Source organism: Catharus ustulatus, chromosome 1, assembly GCF_009819885.2.
Source record: "Catharus ustulatus isolate bCatUst1 chromosome 1, bCatUst1.pri.v2, whole genome shotgun sequence".
NCBI classification, from domain to species: Eukaryota; Metazoa; Chordata; class Aves; order Passeriformes; family Turdidae; genus Catharus; species Catharus ustulatus.
In genome coordinates, this window is record NC_046221.1 from 7,503,897 (window position 1) to 7,526,899 (window position 23,003).

The 23,003-nt window shown below is 46.3% G+C and overlaps 1 protein-coding gene across 1 annotated transcript in view; it reads right to left on the reverse strand.

The window, feature by feature from the left end:
* Positions 1-19,257: 19,257 nt before the first annotated feature.
* The window catches only part of PAXIP1 (PAX interacting protein 1), a 32,489-nt gene continuing 28,743 nt past the window's right edge, over positions 19,258-23,003 (reverse strand). Inside the window, exons 17-21 of the mRNA XM_033072845.2 lie at positions 22,550-22,650; positions 21,271-21,405; positions 21,112-21,187; positions 20,493-20,553; positions 19,258-20,015 (exon numbers count right to left, since the gene is read on the reverse strand). Coding sequence (XP_032928736.1) covers positions 20,000-20,015; positions 20,493-20,553; positions 21,112-21,187; positions 21,271-21,405; positions 22,550-22,650 — 389 coding nt within the window. The 3' untranslated portion in view covers positions 19,258-19,999. The remainder of the gene's footprint in view (positions 20,016-20,492; positions 20,554-21,111; positions 21,188-21,270; positions 21,406-22,549; positions 22,651-23,003) is intronic.

Consider the following 23,003-nt stretch of genomic DNA (forward strand, 5'->3'; position numbering starts at 1 on the left):
ATGGGAAAGGTCATCCCAGTACCCCCAGTATGTCCTTCCATCTGTCTGTCTGCACTGCCTGAAAGAGTCCCTTTCTTGCCAGAATGTTCTCTGGTTTGTTCCACAATCTTTACTGAATAATTACCCCAAATCTGCTGCAGTTTCTTGGTGGGTAAAAAAATTCCCACCCCTAACACCTTTAAAAGTCTTTGGGACAAGAAGAACCATCAAATTGAAAAGCCCTTGAGTCAAATCGTTGTGCTGATCAGATGAAGCCTCTCAGAGAGAGAGAATCAGTTCCATTTCCCACAGATCAGTGTTCCTCCAACCCAAACTTGAAGGCCAGTTAAAGTTCTCAGAATGTGCTTGACCAAAGCTGTGCAGGGCTCACGTGGAGAGCAGCTGTGTCTCCAGAGCCCAGCTCAAATGGAGAGTGTGTCATAACCTTCAGCCTGTCTGGATGTCTGATTCCCTGCTTGGATCCTCTTATCATCCCTCACTGGGGACTCCAGGTGTGGCTGGAGGAAGCCAAGGCTCCCAGCTTGTCAGATCTCAAATGTGTTGCCTGAGGCTGCCCAGGCTGTGGTTATTCCTTATTCCTTGTGTGGGTTAAGGGAACCTGCAGCTCTCACCCTCTTTGCTGCTCAGATGGATTTATCCTTGGACTGCTGCCATTTGGAAAGAAGGGAGAGTTGTCTGCAGCATCAGCCAGGAACAGCCTTTGCCCTTATGAAACACAACATTGCCTGGAACTGCAGTGTCCCAAAAGGACAGAGGTTCCAGAGCCCAGGGAAACCCAGCAGTGAGGCCAGCCCAGGCTCCCTAATTCCCCTGCACCACCATCCATGTGCCACTCCCTCCTATTTCCTCTCAGAGCTTCATCTCTAAGGCAGGAGGGCTTGCTGTCAGATGGAATCACCCACAGCCTCCCCCTAGGACAGCACCCACCCTCCTGGCATGGGATTCAGCATCTCTGCCACAGCCCAATTCCCTGCAGGAACAGCCAGAACTGCAGCTCCTGGAACAGATGTCTGCACCACAGGGTGCCTGGGAGCCAGGACGTGTCAGGACTTCAGAGAACCATTCCAAATGCAGCCAGCATCCAGCACACCCTCCTGCAGAGCTGCTGGGATGGGGCATCCCAAAAGGGAAAATAAGGGAGAGGATAGACCCCAGCAGGGGCAGACACATCGTGGTACCAGCAGTGTGGGCTGTGCAGGACAGAGGCAGGTGTGGTCACTGCTCTCCCAGTGGCAGTGGGGCTGGGAAAGGAGGGGGTGCCTGACCCAGGGAAGCAGCACCCCAGGCACCAGCCCTGGGAGCGTGGCTGCTCTCCCATGTCCAGGTGCCAGTCCTGGCTGTGGCCAGGAGCTTTGGATGCTGCCACACTCTCCACACTTGTGTGGGCTCGAGGAGGAGCAGCATTTGGACACCTGAGCTCCAGGTTTCCTGGCATGAACCCCATGTGCCACATGGCTCAGGCTTCCCCAGGCTGCCTCGGGGTGCAAGAGGGTGAAATCCATCCCTGCTGCAACTTGGGGCAACCCACCCCAGCTGAAGGGAGCTCCCAGGTGGTGGTGGGAGGCTCTGGTGAGCAGCCAGGTGCCAAAAGACAAGGCAGGCTCAGGGAGATGCTGCATTGCTGGGAGGATGGTCACAGGAGCTGTGCAGCAGCGTGGGGGACCTGCCATGGCACTGGGGACTCTGTGAGAGTGAGCTCCAGGGACGTGGTACCAGGGAGTCACAGCCTGTGACACAGGAGCAGCAGGGCTGATGGCAGTGATGAGCAGGAGCTGCCAGAAGCACACTTCATCCCAGGCTACGGAAGAAAGCTGCATTTCCATGCTGCGAAGCAGAGCTCTTCCTCACACACCTCAGCTGGGAAACTTTCCTTTACTAAAGAGGTCTTAGGAAAATAAAACCCTTTACGTTCAGCCTGTTTCCCCTGTGGAAGCAGTTCCAAGCCTTGCCGCGGGTTTGCTGCGGCTCAGCCATCGCTCCATCTAGTGGGAATCTGCTGTACGGAGCTGGGACACCGGGATGGATGGATCAGGGGAGGCTCCAGGACATTCAGGGATGGGACAGCGAAGGGAGCAGCCGAGCCCCGACCTCCTGTTCTGCTGCAATGCCCGAGGGGATCTGGGCAGGAGGGAGGATCTCGCCAGAGCCGGCAAAAGCAAAGCAAGGATTCAGATCTTACAATAAACACTGAAATCGAGGAGTGCTCCTTGTCCATCCCGATGGAGCTCAAGCGAGGATTTGAGTGGAGAGTTCTCCACCTCCCACTGCTCCATTCCAACCTTCCCTCTCCTCCCATTCTAGGGATGCACCTCCCTACTTAACTTCATTCCTTAATTTTCAAACTTTTTTTCATTCCCGTTAAAAATCATACCAGATTAGATCAAGGAGTCAGTCTTTAAACCCAGAATCACTGAGATTAGAACTCTGTAACTCTATAACTCCCACCACCACACTGACACTCAAACAGCTTAAAGGTCAGTTCAGCCACAGAGCCAAAAAAAAGCCTATTCCCCTAAAGATAAAAGAGAAAACTGGAAGGTGTCACATGAGAAGGAGAGGGGCACTGAGAAGGAGAGAGACACCAGGATAGGGTGTTACAATTTTAGCTAAGCAAGTCTTATGCAATATTCTCTGCTAATTTTCCTGCCTGTCCTGCCTCTTCAAGCCCTGAAGTCCCTGTCCACTGCTGAGTGTTAGCAGAGATAGCAGGCCCAAAAATACTGAGCTCTGAGTGAAAACAGGTGCCTGCATTGAATGATGACCTTAAATATCCTCACAGAAAGTCAGTGATATTCCTGCATATCTGTGAGTTTACACAGGAGAAAGTCCCCTGAAAGCAAGTGGTGTTTGTTCTGCCATTCTAGAATCCATTTCTTTCTCGTGGAGTGTGGACAGAGATGAGATGAGATGAGATGAGACCAGCTTTTACCTGGCTCAGTACCATCACTGCTGTGTTAAATAGGAAGGGAAAAGTCAGAGAAGTAAATCAAATTCATGGACACAAATTCCCATTGGTGCAGGACTGACATTGCTGCTTTGGTTCACAAACTCCCCACATTCCAGGGCCTGACACAGAATGGAGAGCTGCTGCTTCACAGTCAGGATAAGCCCAGAATTAGCATAAAAGGCCCAAATTCAGTGACACAGCTCATGTGGTACAAGCACCCTCGGGATAACTCACAGAGAGGCAGCTGCTGAGGTTTGGGCAGGGATGTTTGGATGCTCCCCAACCAAATTGTAACTGGGAGCAGCATCTGGGACGAGGTGCCCAAGGATGGGTGGGCAGAGGTGTCACTCCTGCAGGCCAGTGGCAGCTCAGCTCTCTCTGGGAAAGTAAATCCCTGGAAATAAACTCCTGAAAGCTCTGGCAGCACTGGGGCAGGGAAATAATAATTTTCCTCGTATTTAAAAGAGTTAAAATCAAGCATCTTCACTTGTACCAATATCAGTGTGACCAGCAGGAGCAGGGCAGTGATCATCCCCCCTGTATTCACCACTGGTGACACCACACCTCAAATCCTGTGCTCAGTTTTGGGCATTCACTGCACGAATCCCATTGAGGCAGCAGAGCTGGTGAAGGGCTGAACACGAGTTTTGTGGGGAGAGGCTGAGAGAGCTGGGGGTGTCAGCCTGGAGAAAAGGAGCTCGGGGGACATTCTCTGTCTGTAGTCACCTGAAAGGGGGTTGCAGACAGGGAGGGATCAGTCTCTTCTCCCAAGTAGCCAGCCATAGACAGGACAAAATGGGCTTAAGCTATGCCAAGGGAAGTTTAGATGGGATATCAGGAAAATTTCCTTCCCTGGGAGGGCTGCCAAGCGCTGGACCAGGCTGCCCAGGGCAGTGGTGGAGTCTCCGTCCCTGGGGGTTCTTAAGAGACGTGTAGATGTAGCACTGAGGGACACGGTGAGGGTGGCACTGACGGACACGGTGAGGGTGGCACACAGGGATATGGCTGAGGGTGGCACTGAGGGACACGGTGAGGGTGGCACTGAGGGACACGCTGAGGGTGGCACACAGGGACACAGCTGTGGGGTGCGCTGGGCTAAGAGCGGACCGGGATCCCGAGGGATTTTCCCGGCAGAGCGGGGAGCGCGCGGTGCAGCGGGACGGGCGGCAGAGGGCGGCAGAGGAGCGCGGAGAGCGGGGACAGCGACACGGACAGACAGAGGGACAGCGACACGGACAGACAGAGGGACAGACACACGGACAGACACATGGACAGACACATGGACAGACACACGGACAGACACACGGATAGACACATGGACACGCACAGACACACGGACAGACACGGACAGACACACGGACACGGACAGACACATGGACACCCGTAACTCCGGGAGCCGCCGTGTCCCTCCCGGCCCGCGGTGTCCCGGCTCACACCACACCCGGCCCGGGTCCCCCCGGGTTTTCCTTTCCCGTGCCCCGGGCTCTGTCCGGAGCCGCTGCGGGGATGCGCTCCCCGGAGCCAGGACGGACCCCGGTGCCGCAGGGTGTCCCTGTGCCCTCAGAGCCCCAGCAGTGACACAAACTCCGCACTTTCACCTCTTCCTGTCCCGTCTCACGTTGTTTGTCATGTGTTACAGGAGTACCGAGTCCCAGCATTCAGGCTCTGTGTCCCCCGTGCCTTTGCAGAGAAGTTGGCCTTGGTTCTTCCAGCCCAGATCTGCGGGTGCTGAGCATCATCCCTGGGGAGGGGCTCGGGATCTGCATCCAGGGCTCAGCTCCATGCTGTGATTTGCTGCCCTTATTGCACACAGCATTGTCTTTTTGAGACCTGAGTTCCAAACCAATTTCCTATTTCTGTGACTCTTGCAATCTGCTCTCATAAAATAAAAAGTAGAAAATCCGTGTGAATCAAGGGAGGGGCAACAAAAGAATAGACTTTCACAGGTATCTGTGAAGGAGATTCCAAAGGCAGGGAGTGCTAAGCACAAATCCAGGTGTCCCCTCCAATGAAATTTTCATGGGGGTGATCACATACCCCAGTGACCATTGCAGTGGAAAACTGTTGACTTAATAATTCCATTTACTGTTAACTTTCTTCCCAAGAAGCAACTTTGAATTACATGTTGGAGTCACTGTTAAACCCAGCTCCATTTGCTTTATCAGTGCTGATTTTGGAATGGATCCTTTCCTCCTGAGAGGAATCAGGGAATCACCTCCAGCAGCCTCTGTGCACTTCCTGGCTCATCAGAGTGAGCCCACCTGTCCCAAATCCAGCCTGCACTTTGAGTACTAAACTACTACTTCAGTTAATAAAATACAATTCTGGATGACTCTGAAAACTGAAGAGTTTCTCTTCTCTACCAACAGGAGGACTAAGGGACAAGATATTTGCAGGCAATATTTTTAATTTTCTTTTTTAGACTGAATGTCTACAATAAGCTTTTTAATTTATTTTCATATGAAGAAGTCAGATGAGCCTGGATTCAGGCAGCCAAAAGTTTTATGGAACCCAGACTGTCTCTGAATCCCAAATAAAAGCAAACCATTGCAGTGACCCAGATTCTGATGTCCCTCAGAAGTGCAGGGATCCCTTAGAGACTCCAGATGTGAAGTGGTGCTCTGCAAAGATGATTTTTATCCCAAGCAGGATGAATCCACAACTTTCTGAAGCCACAGCTGTTTCCACCAATCCTGGAATGATTCCTTCATTGTGATGCTTGTGAAAGTTGATCTTGTTGCTTGAGTAAGCCTAATTTATGGCATTAGCTATAAATTGCAACTTCCTTTATTTTCATTTTGTTCTCTCACATTTTCATTTCATATACAGTAATTTCACGAATACAAGCCGCACCAATTTGACCAAAAGTTTGGTGGAAACCCGGAAGTGCTGCTAATATTCGAGGGCGGATAATACATGAACAATATTCTAAAAGCTGCCAACACGGAAGTGAGAGCCCGCGGCAGCCCCAAGCCAAGCTGGAGCCCGGCCGGCCCCGGCAGAGGTGGGAAAGCCTGGCGGAGGCGGGGCCAGCAGTGTGGGGGGCGGGCGGCTGAGCCTGGGCCAGCAGGGCGGGGCAGGGGGGGCGGCAGAGCCTGAGCCAGCATGGCGGGGGAGCCCGGGAGAACTGGGGCTAGCAGTGCAGGGGAGCATGGCAGAAGCAGGAAGGCCGGCGGGTGGGGCTGCCTGGCAGCGGGGGAAGCCCAGCAGAATCGGGGCCAGCAGCGTGGGGGAGCCCGGCGGTGCGGGGGCCTGCAGTGCCGGTCAGGGCGAGGAAACGCGGCGGCGGTGCAGACAGGAGGGGGCGGCCGGAGAGCCTGGTGGCGGCCGCCCCGCCAGCAGAGCCTGGCAGCGGCGGCAGCCCTGCCGGCCTGGCGAGCAAACGCGGCGCGGCGCGGCCGGCGAGCCTCGCAGCAGCGGCAGCGGCTGGCCCGCCGGCAGGGCAAGTACGTAAACGCAGCGGCGGGGCGGCCGGCGTGCCTGGCAGCGGCGGCGGCGGCTGGCCTGCCGGCAGGGCGAGCAAACGCAGCAGCGAGGCGGTGCTGACGGGAGAGGGGGGCCAGCGAGCCCGGCGGCGGCGGCAGCACCACCCGGCCAGCCCCGCCGAGCCGTGGCGCTGAGCTGGGCCACCCGGCCCCGTCGGCAACCATGAGCGGGCCGAGCCTTCCTGGCCCCGCCCCGAGCCAGTAAAGCCCGCTATGCCGCGATCCTCTTACTAATTGGCCAATTTGTGAAAGCTGCGCACGGATTCTCGCGACAAACGAAAGTGCGGCTAATATTCGGGGTGCGGCTTATCTATTGACAAAGACAGCAACATTGTCGAGGCACCGGGGGTGCGGCTTATAATCCGTGCGGCTTGTATTCGTGAAACTACTGTATTCTGTTAGGAGACACTGTTCTTGTGGCTCCCAGCATTCTCACAGCTACAAAACTGCTTCTTGAATCAGAACTCCTTAAAGCTATGAAAACACAGCTTAAGGAAACCATGATGTGACCTGCAGCATCTTCATAAAAGACTAAGAGCAAACTGTGAAGCCCATGAGCAGTACATTTGTGTGGGTAAAATTACATATGAATATGTTTTTAATGTTTTATTCATAGCTGCATCACACTGATAAATTATAGGGTACAAACTGTGTGACAAGACATAATTAGGAGCACTATTTATTTTAATTAAAGTGTATTATTAGATATAGTATTCCAGCTCCCCAGAGGTGCAGCAATAGCTCTCTGAAGGGATGTATGCAAAGCATCCTCTCATCATACAAGAAATCTGCTTCATGTGCTGTAATTCCTGTGCAAAACACACAGAGGAAAACAACTACATCTTGTAAGAGCTTAGGAAATCCTGCTTTTCTGGTGAACATGAGAATCAGAGTTTCAAGGGGAAAGTATTGCTGGAACTTGGGGGCTGAACAAGGGGCAGAAGAGACTCTCAGTTTCTGACAAGATCCACAGGGATGGTGATAAAATTTTGCTGCTTGGTGTTGTGGGGACATCCCATTCTGTCTGCAGATGTTTTGTCTGGGCTGGCATCAGGCATCCCTTCAAATGCTCTTCCCTCTAGATGAGCAGGGGAGTTTCCCAGTGTTTCTTTTCCAGGTTTAGAGGACACAGTTCTGTCTGCTCATTTTTTATAGGTGTCAGACAGAACTTCTGCTCAACTCAGGCTGAGCTCAGAGCTGTCACCTGGGGAGGGCAGAAACTCTGAGTGCTGCTTTATTTTCCCTGTTGTTGAACAGGTAAAGAAGCAGGTAAAGGGAAAACTTCACACTCAAAGGTTTCCCATACACACAGGTCTGGCTGTCTGCCCTGGGTGCTGCTCCCTGCATCCTTGTCTGGATTGCAGCAGCATCCCTGGGGCTGGCAGATGCAGCCCTGCCTTCACACTGGCCCCAAGCTGCTTCTCCGTGCCCAGGCTGCTCCTGGGACAAGGAACAACCCAGTACAAGGCATTTCCTCAGACAACACTGCTCTCATATGAAATAATACCAGGCTTAGGTAAAACATCATTTACAGGGAAAGGGACTAGCTAAAAATGGAGCAGTGACACCAAATGCTGAACTGGGACAATCTTTCTTCCCCCAACATAGATTGCTAAATTCATATCTAGAAATCCTAAATCTACAAAATGGATCTTGCAAGCAAGGATTGAGAGGATTTTGGCACTGGGCAAACAGGCTGAATCAGAACCCTGACAGGCAGCACCCTCCTGCTGTTCCTGCAGAAGAGCTGGATCTCATCCTGGCTTCTGCCCATCATCAGTTGACTTTGAGATGTCACTCTGGGATGATGAGACTTCTCCTGGAGTAGCCAAGGACTTAGGGGACAATATTTCAAACAGCCTGTCATTTTAAGCCACTTTGGGAAAGTTGCAGGAGTTAATCACCATTTCCATGAGTGGAAAAAGATGACAAGAACTATCTCTAGAGAAAGCTTCCATCCCTGAAGGCCAGAAACACTGATTCCTCTCTCTTTGCAAGAAACATCAGAAGGAAGGAGATCTCTGAAGTTTAATGCATGATTCTCTATGTGATTAAGCCCATGTGAGAAGATGGCAGCAGTGCCTGTATGGACCATGGAAAATTCGTGTTGGCAGGGGAAGGAGAGGGCAGACAAATGTCACAGCAACACCCAGGATGTCCTTTATCATTTCTGCCTTGCTCTCAGCACACACAGAGGCAGAACTGCAGAACTGCTGCTCCAGCCCCTCTGCCATGATTTTTGGGGTTGATTTGAGTAGGGGAGAGGAGCTGCCAAGAGCAGTTGTCATCTTTGTTCCACTTTGATGTCTGTAGTTACTGTTTTCTCACAAATGAGGGTACAGAGGGGCCAGAGTGACCAGCCCAGTGTGAAGGCTCCCCACACCACACACATGATCTCTCTCATATGATCTTTGCTCACCTTTAAAAGTGCTCTGATCATTGGGCTCAAAGAGCACAGGCAGGTGCTGGCACCTGGAGGCAGCCTTGGCTGGATGGAGGCTGAGGAAAGGTGATCTGTGGAGTCATTCTTGAGTGAAATAAACTGCAAAAAGGGGTGGGGGTGGCTGAGATGTACTCCAGGCACACTGCCACAGCCCAGCCTGTGTGACAGGCTGCAAAGGGTCAGCAACAAACATAAAAGGGTCAGCACCAGGCACAGGCAGGTGGGAGCAGGGATTCATCCCTTGGACCACATGAAGATAGGGACTGGGCCTAAAGAAAAGTGTTCTGGTGAACAGAAATGATTTTCTGTGCTATGCTGACACCACATCCACTCCAACTTTTAGCTCATTCCACTTCTAATAACACTAAAGCAGGGGTAAATGTGTTCAAATGGCTTTCACAAAGTGCCACCAAGAATATTAAGATCAGAACTGCAAGGTGTGAGCATCTGTCCCTACTTTTACCCTGAGAGGTCCTGCAGTGCAAGGGGAATCGCACAGATCCCTGAGAGGATGCTCAGCTCCCACACCTCTGGTGGCCTTCCCTGGCTCCATCTCCTCCTCTAACAAAGGGACTAAAATCAATGTTGCTGGGAAAGGGAAGCCAAATGAAGGCAGTCCACGTTAATGTGCTGCTTATTAAACGGAGAGGAAAGGCTTTTCACAGCCACCTACGCAGATGCACACATCCGCAATTATCTTTATAAATTCTAAATCAAAGCAAATTAGCAGCCTGGCGCCAAGAAATAAACATGATTTGATTAGGTATTCCATACCCAGGGCACAACAGGATTTTATTTTTTTTGTAAGTACTCAATTACCATCATGATGCTGTGTTCTGTGTGTTATAAAGAGCTCACTGCCCAGTGTGACAGCTCAGGGGCAGGTTTCAAAGCTCTCCTTTTGCCCTGAACACTGAGTAGATCACAAGAGCTGGCAGCTCTGCTGCTCACTGTGCTTTGGGTGGCACTGCCACTGTCAGCTCCAGCTCTTGGAGTCACCAAGGGCAAGGTCCTGCTCCTGAGGCAGGGAAACCCCCAGAACCAACACAGAGCCAAAGGAGGGGATGAGAGCAGCTCTGCCAAGAAGGACCTGGGGACAGGGGGATGAAAATGGGACATGACCTGGCAGTGTGCACTGGCAGCTCAGAAAGTCAAAATATCCTGGGCTGCATCACAAGCAGCATGGCCAGCACATTGAGGGAGGGGATTCTGAGGGAGGGGATTCTCCCTCTCTGCTTTGCTCTGTCCCACCTGCAGACCTGGACCTGTTGGGGCTCTCCTACCCATCCTCGGGAGTGCTCAAAATCAGGTTGGATGCAGTTTGGAGCAACCTGGTCCCTTCCAACTCAAACCATTCTATGATTCATGAAATCCTTAGTTCTCCATTCCTTGTATAAAAATATGTTTTTATACCAGTGGCTGATAAGAAAAGCTTGAAAATATTATTAAAGCTTAAGCTCTCCAAAATTAGATGGCAAAAATATGTTTTAAATGTCCAAAATGTCAAATCACCCTGGACCCCAAGCTTTCTGGGATGGCAGTAGCAAGTGCTGGTGCTCACATTACACAAGTGACACACGTAATTTCAGAGGTCTTTGCACTCACTCCTCTGTGATGCTGCCAGACCAACAGAGAGGACAAAGGGTCCAGAGGAGCTTTGCTGTGATTTTCTCCATCACTAAGGTCTTGGGTTTGTGCTCAACAGCTGTACAACTGGTGAAATCAAACATGAGAGACAAGGGTGTCTGGGAGACTCAGTACACAAATGTTTCAACAGTTAAATATGCAGCATTAGAGAAATGCTTAATGCTCATCAGCATTAAATAAATGTATTTTTACAGGAGGGACATTACATAGAGAAAACATCACACACCTAAAGTTGTTGTGATGGTGGATATTTAAACAGTAAATCTGTTACAAACCTGTCTGCAAAGGGCTTGCTTCTCACCAGCCTTCAATTCACTCCAGAAACGATGCAGGAGGTGAACAGCAAGAACCCAGGGTTCTGCCAGGCTGCAGAGCCCAAGAAAATCAACAAACAAAACAAACCAGCATTACCAGACTCATTACAGCCATGGCAGAACAATCCAGCTCCTCCAAGCACCTTTTTCCATTATGTCCTAAACAAAAAACCCTCTTGTGCTGCCTTTAAGAGTGTTTGGTCACCCTCGTGCATGAGGAGCACCAAGCCAAACACGAGTACAGCTGGGAGGAGAGGTGGGGGGTAGACAACAGATGTGCTGCAATTCCCACCCTCATTCCAGAATGTCCTTGACTTGCCACAAAACACAAATTATCCTGTTCTCCCTGTTAGGAACCACAGGACCCTGAGACTGCAGCCCATTTGGCTGAGAAAGCAGCACTCTGGTGTGCTTGTGACATGTACTTGGTGACACTTTCTTGCCTCTGCTTGTTGTCACCTGTTTTTAAAAGGGTCCATCAGTGCCTGTTTGTGCAGGAGAAGCTGCAAGTAATGATTGTGATGGAAAGCTCTGCCACATGTGTGTTGACTGGTACAGTAATTTCATGATTATAAGCTGCACGTTACAATACAGAGTGTGATCAAAGGTATCTGTTCTATCACCATCTGTTGAGGGTGGGGGAAGTGATACTTATCTCCATGGGAGATATTCTGCTAAAGGGCCATCCATTGAAACCAAGCAGGGCATTGTTCTTTATCTTTTCACAGCCCATCCTTCCTCCAGCCAGTCATTTTCTGCTCATGGCCATTGAGTCCCACTGTGGGACTGATAAAATTACTGCATCCCATTGGAAGCTGCTCCAGCCAGGGGGAAGAGCCCAACATTTCTTACCAAGATAAAAACAGAGGTTTTGGGACACTAAGGGAGCCCCTTTCTCCACTGGACTCCAGAGGAAAACCGGATTTCTCCACATCACCACTGGAGCTCCGGAGGGAAACTGCACCTTGTACAGGAGCACTGCTCCAACTGAGCCACATCTGTCACTGCAGGAGGATGCAGCCACCATGGAATGGGACTGCTGCCAACACCCTGCCTGACGGGTGTCAGGTTGTACTCTGACTTTGTCAGGGTTTGGAGTTTGTTTCTTTGTAGTACTGTATTTCTATTTTAATTTCCCTAGTAAAGAACTGTTATTCCTAATTCCCATATCTTTGCCTGAAAGCCTCTTGATTTCAAAATTCTAATAATTTGGAGGGAGGGGGTTTACATTCTCCATTTCAAAGAGAAGCTCCTGCCTTTCTCAGCAGACCCCTGTCCTCCAAACTAAAACAGCAACTTTTTGTTCTTTGTCCATATATAAGCCGCACCTGATTATAAGCCGCACTTCAGGTTCGGACCAAAATTTTAGTCAAAATGGTGCAGCTTATAATCGTGAAATTACTGTACTTTATCCCTCCTAGAAGCAGCAGCTGCTGGTGATGGAGGTGTCCTTTTCAGACCCCATGAATGTGTTTGGAAAAGGAACAGGTGGCAAACACTCATTCAGGACTTGCAGAACAGCAACAGGCTACACTGTAAGGCTGTATTTCCTTCTCCCTTTCTTCAATATTTCCCTCTGTGCAGGCACTGTCCCTCACTGGCACTGTCACACAGATTCTCTATCACATTAAAGCAGTTACATGTCCTGTGCATTTTAGAGGCAGAAGTGGGACATATGTTTTTAGGTTACTAGGACGAGTTTTCATCCCAGCTGAAACCAGGACTCACTGCAAACTGGCAGAGCATGGAATTGCAAGAGAAGTCAGTAACAAAATCAGAGGTCTGGCTCTGTGCACTTGCAGCCACAAAACACACATTTTGGAAGCAAATTGCCATGATGGGTACAAATTAATTGGGACTAGTGAGTGGAGTTAATGCAGGAGAGCAGGTGGCTGTGGCTCTGCCTGGGTTCTCTTTTCAGGCTGTGTCAGCTCTGGTGCTTTAGGGGTGGGTGTAAATTTGGTGATAATCACGAGAGGTCAGTACAGCTACACCCATGCTTCACGTTAAATACGTGTTTTCATTCCCCAGGGAAAATCCATTACCTGGATTTTCTTCACTGGATTCAGCAGCTATTGGGCAGAAACCAGAGAGAGCAACTCAGTTTTTGCCGATGTATTAAATTCTCTCCATAGGGCACAAAGGTATATTATTATTTTCCTAAAAATCCAGGGAGCCATACTCACCACAGCAAAGCAAACCAGACTTTCTGCAGAAAAAAGTAAAGTGGCTGCAACTGCTCCTTCAATCTCCTTTGTCATTTCCAAATTTGAAAAGCAGAGAAGCCCAGGAATCATGTATTTTCCACTGTGAAATATAGCCCAGTGCCAGCTGGTGTTTGGTACAGTCGTTTCTCAAAGGAGAAGAAATTGATTTAAATTTTTATAGGTAAAAAAAGAGCTGTTTCTGCCCTTATATTTCCTGTGCTGAGCTTAAAAATTTATGGGATGGTGCTATCAAACCTGTAATTTTCCTGACAGTCCTTTGAAGGACATACTTGTCCTTCCAGTTCTGCTCCTTTTTTCTTACCCCTTAGAGGATGCTTAGGACAGAAACCAGCTGTGCTCAGTAAGGGCTGTGTGTGGCTTGTTTGTGGAGGGAGGGTGATGAATTCTGGCGGTCTGTGCAACTGAGGGTTAAACAATCACTGACATCAGTTAGATCAGCTAAATAAATGACGTGTTAAGAGGTGCTACAAGGAGGTGGTAAGTCAGCATTTATGCCTAGTGTGGTGTTTGAGGGAAAGATGAACTCCAAAAGTTTCTCTCCTTGTTCAGAGTTTAGCTAAACTGCACGACTTAGTGTTTCAGCAGTTACAAAGTGTTGCTGCTAAAAAACTGGAAATGAGAATTCCCATTTCAGTTTCCCCACACTGAGCATGTTTGATTATAGCGGTTTTGTTTCTGCTTCATTTTCTCAATTAGTTTCATATCAGTTACTTTATTATTTCATACTTTAATAATTCATTTTGCCTTCCTACTCAAAAAGCCCCAAACTAGTTTCATTAAAACTGAGTTTCTTGCAACATATTTCAATTTAAATGGAATAATTTACTAATTTGTCAGCTCCCAGAGGCTCCTATCCTTACAAAATTCCACATACACCCTATTTTTTGGGCAGGGTACATTTTCTTTCATTGTCCAGAGGCACTAACATGAAGTTCCCTCTCTTGTTTGCTATTATCCCTGCATCTTTCAAAGCAAGACCACGTCCACAAGGGATGCTCAGCTCCCATCACATCTCCTGCCTTCCTTGCCCTTGCCATTGAGTTCAGCATTTCATTTAGCTCTTATAACTTTCTTGGTTCTCAGAAAGCCCCTGTGTCTCACATCCATGTGAGAAGGGGGTTTAAAACGGCTCTGTAAATAGTTCATAATTCAAAATGATCTGCAGAGAGCGGCACAGCAGCCCCAGCCCCAGGCTGGGTTTGTTCTCTCACTGTATTGCTGATGGTGACTGATGCTCCCAGGGCTTCACACAGCCCCCAGCTCGCCCTGTGCTCAGAGGGATGATGGCACTTTAATCACACGATGCCACCAGATAAAATAGATGAGTTTCCAATCACAAAACTTTCCCTGCAGAAGCACACATTACTCAGAGCTTGGCCACTTTGATCAACCCTTCTAGGAATACATTCTCTCTCCTTGTAAAGCATTTTACAAACATTCTTTTCTTCTACCAAGATGAAGAGAGGAACTTCTATAATAACTGTTGTTTGTTGTATTGTCTGTTCCGTGGAAGTAGAAGTGCAGTTCACAATACAAAGCTTATCATGATGATAAGAGAGGAAATGAAGCTGTATTGGTCACTGCAGACCAAGAGGAAAAGGCTCTATAAAACCAACGTGTTGAGGTATTAATTGCAAAGAAACTCTGGAGAATTGCTCGTGAGCAAACTGCTCGCTTTCCACTCCAGAGCCCTGCTCTGACCCCATGTTCATGTGAGGGACAGCCAAGCTGAAGAGCACAGATGGAAATGAGAGCTGCTGCTCATGCTGCAGACAGCAGCCTGGAGGGGTTAGACTGCTCAGAGGCCAAGGACACAAAATATATTGCTTTTAATGCCCTAAGTAGCACTTTTAATATGCTGGATAGCGTTTGTGCTGTGCTGGGTGCCCTGTCAGAAAGTTGATGGCATTGAGGAGGCCAGGCAGAGAAATCTAGAGCACAGCAGCAGCTAGAGAATCTAGAAAGTTAAATCCATGGCTACTGCAGCTTTCTCTAGGCAGAGGGAAAAGGAGCAAGGGGCAAAAGCAGTGTGAAATGTGAGCAGGAAGCACTGACTGACCCACATGCTCACTGCATGAGGAGCAAGGCTCTGGTTTAGACAGGGAGGTGGGAGTCTCACCCTGTCCAGGAGGAGTCGCATGGGTTTGCTGTGTTTGAAACATTGCTGGAGAGGTGACTTAAATCCACCTGGGACCACAGCTCCTCTGAGCTCTCCCCTTGGTGGTGTGAGCTGTGACTGTGCAGCCCCCCAGCTAAAGGATGCTGAAAGAGGAAGGACGTGCCTGTTTTGGTCCCTCCCTTTTCTTCCAGTCCATGTCATTCACATCTGAGTCTCTCCACAAACCCACAGCTGCCTGCAGGATCTGTGCAGCTACAGCAATCCAGGTTTGAAGGCTGGTGAGTCACCACTGAGGGGGCCTGGATGCACTTTCCCAGGTGAGCAGCAGAATGTCACTGCAGACACAGTGAAGCTGGTTTATGTCACATCTGTCACAGCCCTGCAGCTCCCAGCCCAGACAGAGCTCGGGAACTATTTAACCCCTCCTGACTCACCTGCAATTCAGATTTCTCCAGGCTGGCCTGGTGGCTCATCTGCCTCCCTCCATGCTGGGCTGGAAGCCACAACTGTCACATGAAAAATCACACTCTTCTCTCCCTTTCTCCTTTGAAAAATATTTAACAGAACATAGAAAATTCTGAGCTGCTTTGAAGAACATATTTTTTTCAGAGGGCTCCTCTGGGGAAGGCTGACTGACTTTGCCTGCTCTTATCACTGAGCTCCTCTTCCCTCCCCTCTGCTCCAGTCTGGCCTCTGGAAGACTGTGGGCTCCATTCTTTTGGGTCCCAGGGCTTAATCCAGCCTTCACAAATACAGTTCATTTTTAGATTTTTTTTTTCTGGCAAAGACATTTCTCTATCTTCTCTCACAAAGTCAACAAGTGACTGTATGACGTAGTTATTGTCAATAAAAAGCTGTGAGTTTATTAAGTATCAAATCCCAAAAGCCATGAAATTGGTGAGGATGTCTATTTGCTTATTTAGATGCTTGCAGTATCTGTAAGAGAAAATTCCTGTCACCAGAAAGGGCTGTGCAATTGCCCACAACATTCCAAGTTAAGGGAATTAAATGAGAATCTGTCCTATAAAGACACAAAAAGCAGGGAGGGAAACTTCAGTTCCATCTCTTTGATAGAGATGCCTCATTTAAAAGTCCTTTGGTTGACATACTAATAAAATTTGGCCTCTCAAGCTTAAAACACTCTTTTTCTTTTTGGTGTAGCTTGCCACAAGGACAAACCCACTCAAAGCTGTGTCTGATCTGGAGTGCTCCCTGTTACTGATGCTTCCTCCATGGCACACCCAGCCTGGTATCCTGACAAAACACTGCTCAAGGATCAGAAAAATAACACACTCTTGGTGAAAGTGGGAGTATTTTCCCAAGCATCCCTCACTCTTCACACTTGTCTGCATACAGATTATGCAGGTTAAAATTCCCTCTGAAGAGCTCATCTCCTGAGGGCTCAGTTCTCCAGGGAAAGCTCCTTTATCCCAATGAGGAAGCTTCTCAACCATTCCTATCCCTCTGGAGGAGCCTCTTGTGCTTCACAAAAGGAAGGTGAGAGCCAGACTCTGCTGGGGGTGTGTGGGGATGAAACGAGCATCACCAGCCACTTGTGAACAATGGATTTTCTGACTAAATACAAAGGTAATTTATTTATTTTCTTGAGGGTAGCAAAATGCAGAAACAAAATGCCCACAGAGCTTGTGGCACCTCCATCCTTTGAGACACTGAGCACTTAACCTCCAGAGGTCCTCCAGATGCATTTCTGGAAATCTGTTCCACAGTTCTACTTGATGACTCACAGCAAAAAAAAGTAACAGAACATGTGGGCTTTACTTCCAACACATCCCAAAATGATGGAACACTTTTACTATTAGACATATTCTACTTTTACCTTTAAATAACCACTTTATCAGAACAGATTTTCTGCAAAACACAAGTTCTGTAGTTTGCATTTGGATCTTTTGTGACAATATGAGAAGGTACTTTTTTTTCCCCCTGATACAGAGCACGGGATCAAACAGACACTCAAGTGTTACAACCTTCTACTAAGGTGAAATCATGTTCATAACAGCAATGCTGTAGCAGAATACTCCATCAAACCCCTTCTCTATCCCTAATCACACACACAGTAACATCTGTGCAAGCCAGTTGGCTCTGGACAGCTCCTGTGGCTCTTGAAAGACTATTTCTTGGCAGGTTGTGTTTTTCACTCTAATTGAAAGGTTAATCAAATCAGTCATACTTGTATGTTGGCTAAATAAACACACTGTCTTCACTGATGATGAAACAGATGCATTATCACTCATGTTTCCCATGGGGTTCATTTGTTCCATGATCACATTTGGTTTTCTTCAAGCTTCTCTATGCAGTATGTGACAGCATTTTGGACAGGTTTTGTAAGGAAATTTACCTTGCAGATGCTATTGCATTCACATCTCTAACTCTTAACAATTTTTGGCAAAGGTATTACATATCCCCATCATTGTTTCATTGTGGAAAATGTGGAGAAAGCCAATCCTACCAAAGGCTAAGAACTCCTCATGAGCATTATGGAGTGGAGCAGTCTACACTGCTGAGGCTGAAACTGCCAACACATCCAAACCTGTTTTCCCTCTGCCTCTCCCTCAGCGAGGCTCTCACCTTGTACCAAGCTGCTGTACCAGGTCCTCTTCAGCTTCTAGGACCCAGTGGGGCAATGCCAGGTGCCTTGAGTCTGATTTTGTGCACAAGTGAGCTGCCTCCTGACACGTGTGTCTCTCTGAAAGCAGCATTTTACACTTGGTAGGACAACACATCGTTGGGAAGGCAGACAGAATGCTCAACAGGTATAAATATGCATTCAAGTTCTGTGCACCACACAACTGCCACATAGCTTTTGAATGCTGCAACAGCTGATAACTGTTTTAAAGAGAAAGGCACTCAAAAACCTGCCTGTCACTTGGTAACAAATACAATGAAACCTCAAGCCATGCAAAAACTAACACAGGTTTAGATCATTTCAGTATTAAGCGGAGAAAAAAGATACATTTATTTCTCCAGTAAAAAATAGTATTCATGCAAGGTATTACAACATTATTTAGGGTGGGATTAACTTTATTAATCTTCTGTGTTCTGAAAGATTTAGGTAACTGAACTACTTTGTTGAACTGTTGAGAGATGTGTCTCTGCAGGGCTCTTGGAGTCAGGTTTCAGAGATGTTCTCTCCCTCCACTGCCAGGGAGACCAGACTTGCCAGGTCCACATGTTTGAACAATTTAAGTCATTTGTACCACAACTCATCAACCAACAATTAACTCCACTGCATTACCTCCTTGTTTTTACTGTTTTTTAAAGTATAAAATCATATCATTAATTTCCAGCCTTAGGTCTCCACATTACAGACTTTTCCTTCATCTGTCTCATAATGAAAAGGAAGCTGCACCTCAGAGAGCTCAAATCACACTAAGAATAAACACAGAACCCTGACATAAGTAAATGGCATTTGTGAAAAAAGTACCATTTCCTCCCATCCTTACCACACCTTTTTAACCTTTCATTCACTTAAAAATTCATGACCAGAGTGCAGCATTCCCATTCACCCCACTCTGCCACCCTACCAGAAGTCACACTGGTAGAAATGTCACCATTGCTGTGCTCCTCATGCAGCTCCCCACTGCTCCCAAAAGAAAAGCCAAGCACAGCAGCAGCTCAGGACATGGATACAGCTGAGGAACCAGAGTCAGCAATAAAAGGCAACAGGCACACAGTGACCTCTGTGGGACCTCACTCATCTTGACATCTACTACCACTGTGATCCTACAGCAGCAATCTGTCATTCACTTAAGCATTTTGCTCAACTAAGGTATTGGGAGAAAGGCAACACAAGCAGTAAATCCAAGCACCAGCTGGATTTACACTGTAAGCACAGTACAAGAGAGATCTGAAATCAGTAATTTCCCTGATGGGGTGTGCAGATATTCATTTGTCTGTACAGCATCTGAGCTGAACTGTCTTGCTGATCAGAAAGAAACAAAATGCTTTTATGATCACTTTTTCATCTACTGGAATCTAAAGTGATAAAATGCTCAAATCAGATTATTAGAGCTGTGTGTGTTTTAGGAAATACAACTGCATATAGATTCAGGAGACTGTTTTTTTTAATATTTATTTAGTAAAACTCACTATACAAACAAAAAGTTATCACAACAGTGGAATATGCAAGCTGCTTCTCTGCTTCAGTAAAAACACATATATACATTTACAACGATTTCCCTTTAAAGTACTGGGATTCATATATTAAAACATACCTGGTAAAATAAGCTTAAAATAATTTCACATTGCTTGGAAAAAGATTTGAGTAATTTACTCTTACCAGAGTGCCATTGTTGCACAGTATTCAAAAAAATGAACGACCACTAAAATATAGAGTAAAACATTTAAAAGTACATTTATTTCAAATATGGGCAAAGTATCAATATAAAAGAAAATAGAGTATAAGAAATAAAAATAAAGTACAAAACATTTTCATCTTCAACATCCATAATTTAATAGATAGCAAGCCCTTTTATTTTTACATCCAAATTACACTTTTGGCTGAAGTACCATAATTTACTTTAAAATGCTTAAAAACGGGCTCATCATACCTAAAGTGGGCTCTTTTAAAATGGTAGTATAATACAAAACATAGTAAATTATGTTTCAGCATAATAAAATTACACATCCTAAAAAAGATGCAGTTTATTTTTGCTTTCCTGCTTTAAACTGCTCATCATCCCTAGGAAAACAGCTGGAAAACAGCATCCACAGGAAGTTCTAGTTGCTTTGTACAATGGCTGAAGAGCTAAGTATAATGCTCCAGGGATCCTGGAGCAGTAAGGCATTTTACTATCCATCAAGTAAATTTATATGTAAGCTTGTTAAGGAAGAACAACTGTAAGAAATGACAGCAAAATACAATTTCTATAAAAAAAATGCATAAATACACGAGCTCTTACTGGTCCCCCCACTGCATTTGTCAAACAGGGTAAATAATCTTCAGTACAAAGTTGTTTTTCTCATCTGAAAGTAACTTGTGCCAAGTATTTCCCTTAGTGGGAAGTTCTTTTCTCACTGCCTAATATTCTGCTATTTATTAATTTATTCTATTTACTAATATTTACTACTCCTTTGTGACCACCCTGCCTTCTTCCTCCCTTGAAGTATTTCCCATTAAAAGGTAATTCCATGTTGAATTTAATCTACCTTCTTGGGAGTTAAACTACCCTCCTACCAAGTAAACATAACATACCCTAAAAAATTACAATTAATTAGTTCCTAATTAAGAAAATCTTTTAGAAAAACCATACTCCCCTAAACAGCAGAATGTCTTTACACAAAAAGGATATGATTCATAATCCAGTGTTTGAGTAAGCACTCCAGTCAGGACAAACTCAGCATTGTGGACATCTGGAAATATCAAAATTCATACATTTCACATCCCACACAGAAATTCTGCCTCATGCTGCAGCTGTCAGGAGGGGCTGTTCTGGACCTTTGTGGCCACCACTACCACAGCTCTGCCATCAACCCTCACACCTGGCACTGTTATTAACTACAGCACTTCTTGGGGCTCTACACTAAAGTGAAAATAAATAAAGTGAAAACCCCTAACTCAATTGATGAATACTGAGATGGTGCCCTGGTTCAAGTTAATTTTCCTCTTAGGAGCTGGTACAGGAGTGTGCTTTGAATTTAGGATGAGAATAATGTTGGTAACACACTGATGTTTCAGTTGTTGCTAGATTCAACAATTTATGGTGATCTGCCTATAAAATAACCATTAGACATATCCAGCAAACAGCTGGCTTGGATTTCTCCACAGTTTGCAGGATAGTCCATCTATTCCTCCATTAGTGTCTGAAGCTTCAAAAGATCTCTGTATTTGTATTATAATAATAATTGGGAAATAGAAAAAAATCAAAGTAAGAGTTATAGTGTTAAATCACAACAGAAGTTTATACGTACCTATGCCTCGTGCGAAATACTCTCGACATAAATGAAGGTCATTTTCACAGGAAATCAAGATTATCTCTGGCAAACTCTAAAGGAGAGAAAGCAATGGTAAGTTCAGAAGACCATGGTAAGGTATTATAATTAAATTTTAGAAAGCAACACTCAACACACCTTGTTCTGCTTGTGCTCCATGAGTTTTCGAAAAGAAGGTTGTTTAGATAATACTTTTCCTCCTGCACACTCCACAATAGCTTTCATGGTGGAAAGACTGGGGCAAATTCCAGGTGTAATGTAAAAATATTTTCCCTAAAAAGAGAAAAAGAAGAACAAGAAAAAGCATTATTATGTTATCTGGTTTCTGTAACACAAGTTTTAACGTCATGTGACACTTCTTTTATACAACAGGGCAGTGTAAACTGTGAGGATTGGGCTTATGGACACAGATTCATCAGCTGATGAGTTGTCATTAATTATTGCTGATGTTTCCCACAGAGGGGCAAATGTACAATTATGGTAAATTTGAACACTGCAGGTGTGTCTATTTTCACATCTGTAAATAACAACTGCAGCTTGGTAAGACACATAAGAACAATGCTCCTCGCTTCATTGAGCACAGGGACATCTCAAGTGCTACAAAAGAACTTTTACCTAATAACTAACAGCCAATTTATTACTTCCTGACAAAAGTTATTCTACTACTTGAGATAGGTGGTCAGATCACAAAGTAGATTATCTGCTTATCAGCTAGGAATAAAAAACCAGAAAACACCTTGCTATTTAATCTGTAAAACTGAGAGCAAAATGTAGCATTTAGATGTAACGGAAGAGACAGATTCTTATTCATTACAGGTCAAAAAAAACCACCTGGTTTGGGTGTTTTACCTCCATAAACAGTAATTCAGTTAGGCTGAAGAATCTTTAGCAACTCAGATCTCCAGATACCTCTCTGGACTGTAATGTCATTTTAACCAGAGGCATGAAAACATCCTGCACCATCCTAGCAAACAGCCTGGTGGAAAGTGCAGTCTCCAAGGAGAGTCACACTAGAAGTCCCTCAGGCTGAAGGGCAAATTCACTCTCAGACTCCTATTTTTATGGGCAACTGCTCTGACTATGAGGCTGGTGTAAAAAAGAAAAGAGAAAACAAAGAAAAGAGAGTCCCTTCCATAAATCCCTTCCTTTTACAAGTAGCAGAGCAATGTTCTAGATTTTGGAAGGGAGCAAATTTACTGAGACTGTTTGGTTAACATCTACAGGACCCAGTCATTCAGAGGGTTTACATCCACCCCAGTGATGCTTAGGCAGAAACAGGCATAAAAACAAACCAAACATTTTTAACAAATGTTTCATGTCATATGCCAGCCTGATCTACTGCTTTCAGTGGTCCCAATGTTGAAAAAATTAGGTTGAGAACCTCCCAAATATTTAAATGCTGTGGTAAACTGCATACCTTGAAGAGTGGAGCTACTTGTGCTCTCTTTAGAGACTCCTCTAAACTAAAGCAGAAGAGCACCTCAGCTTCAGCATCTCTGAGCACAAAGTTCTGCTCATCTGAAAAAGAAAGACTTATGATGTGGCACACAAAACACAAACATCTCCAAGGCCCAGGAAGGAATCTGAGCAGAACATCTTGGTGGTAGAGTGGCTCTGAATGGCCGACACCTACTAGAATTTAACATGATTAAAATATCCCTCTCCATTAGGTTTCTTACAAAGATGACTACCAAATAAATCCTCGGAGATTTCAACTGTTTTACACTTGCATACCTAACAACAGTCACTGTCCTATCAAGTCCCTTTTTCCAACTTATTGGAGGTACTTGCAAATTTTCATTTTTTGATTCTCTGCAAAGGAGAATGATCAAGCAGAAGGATTAAGTTTAAATTCAAATTACTGTGACCAC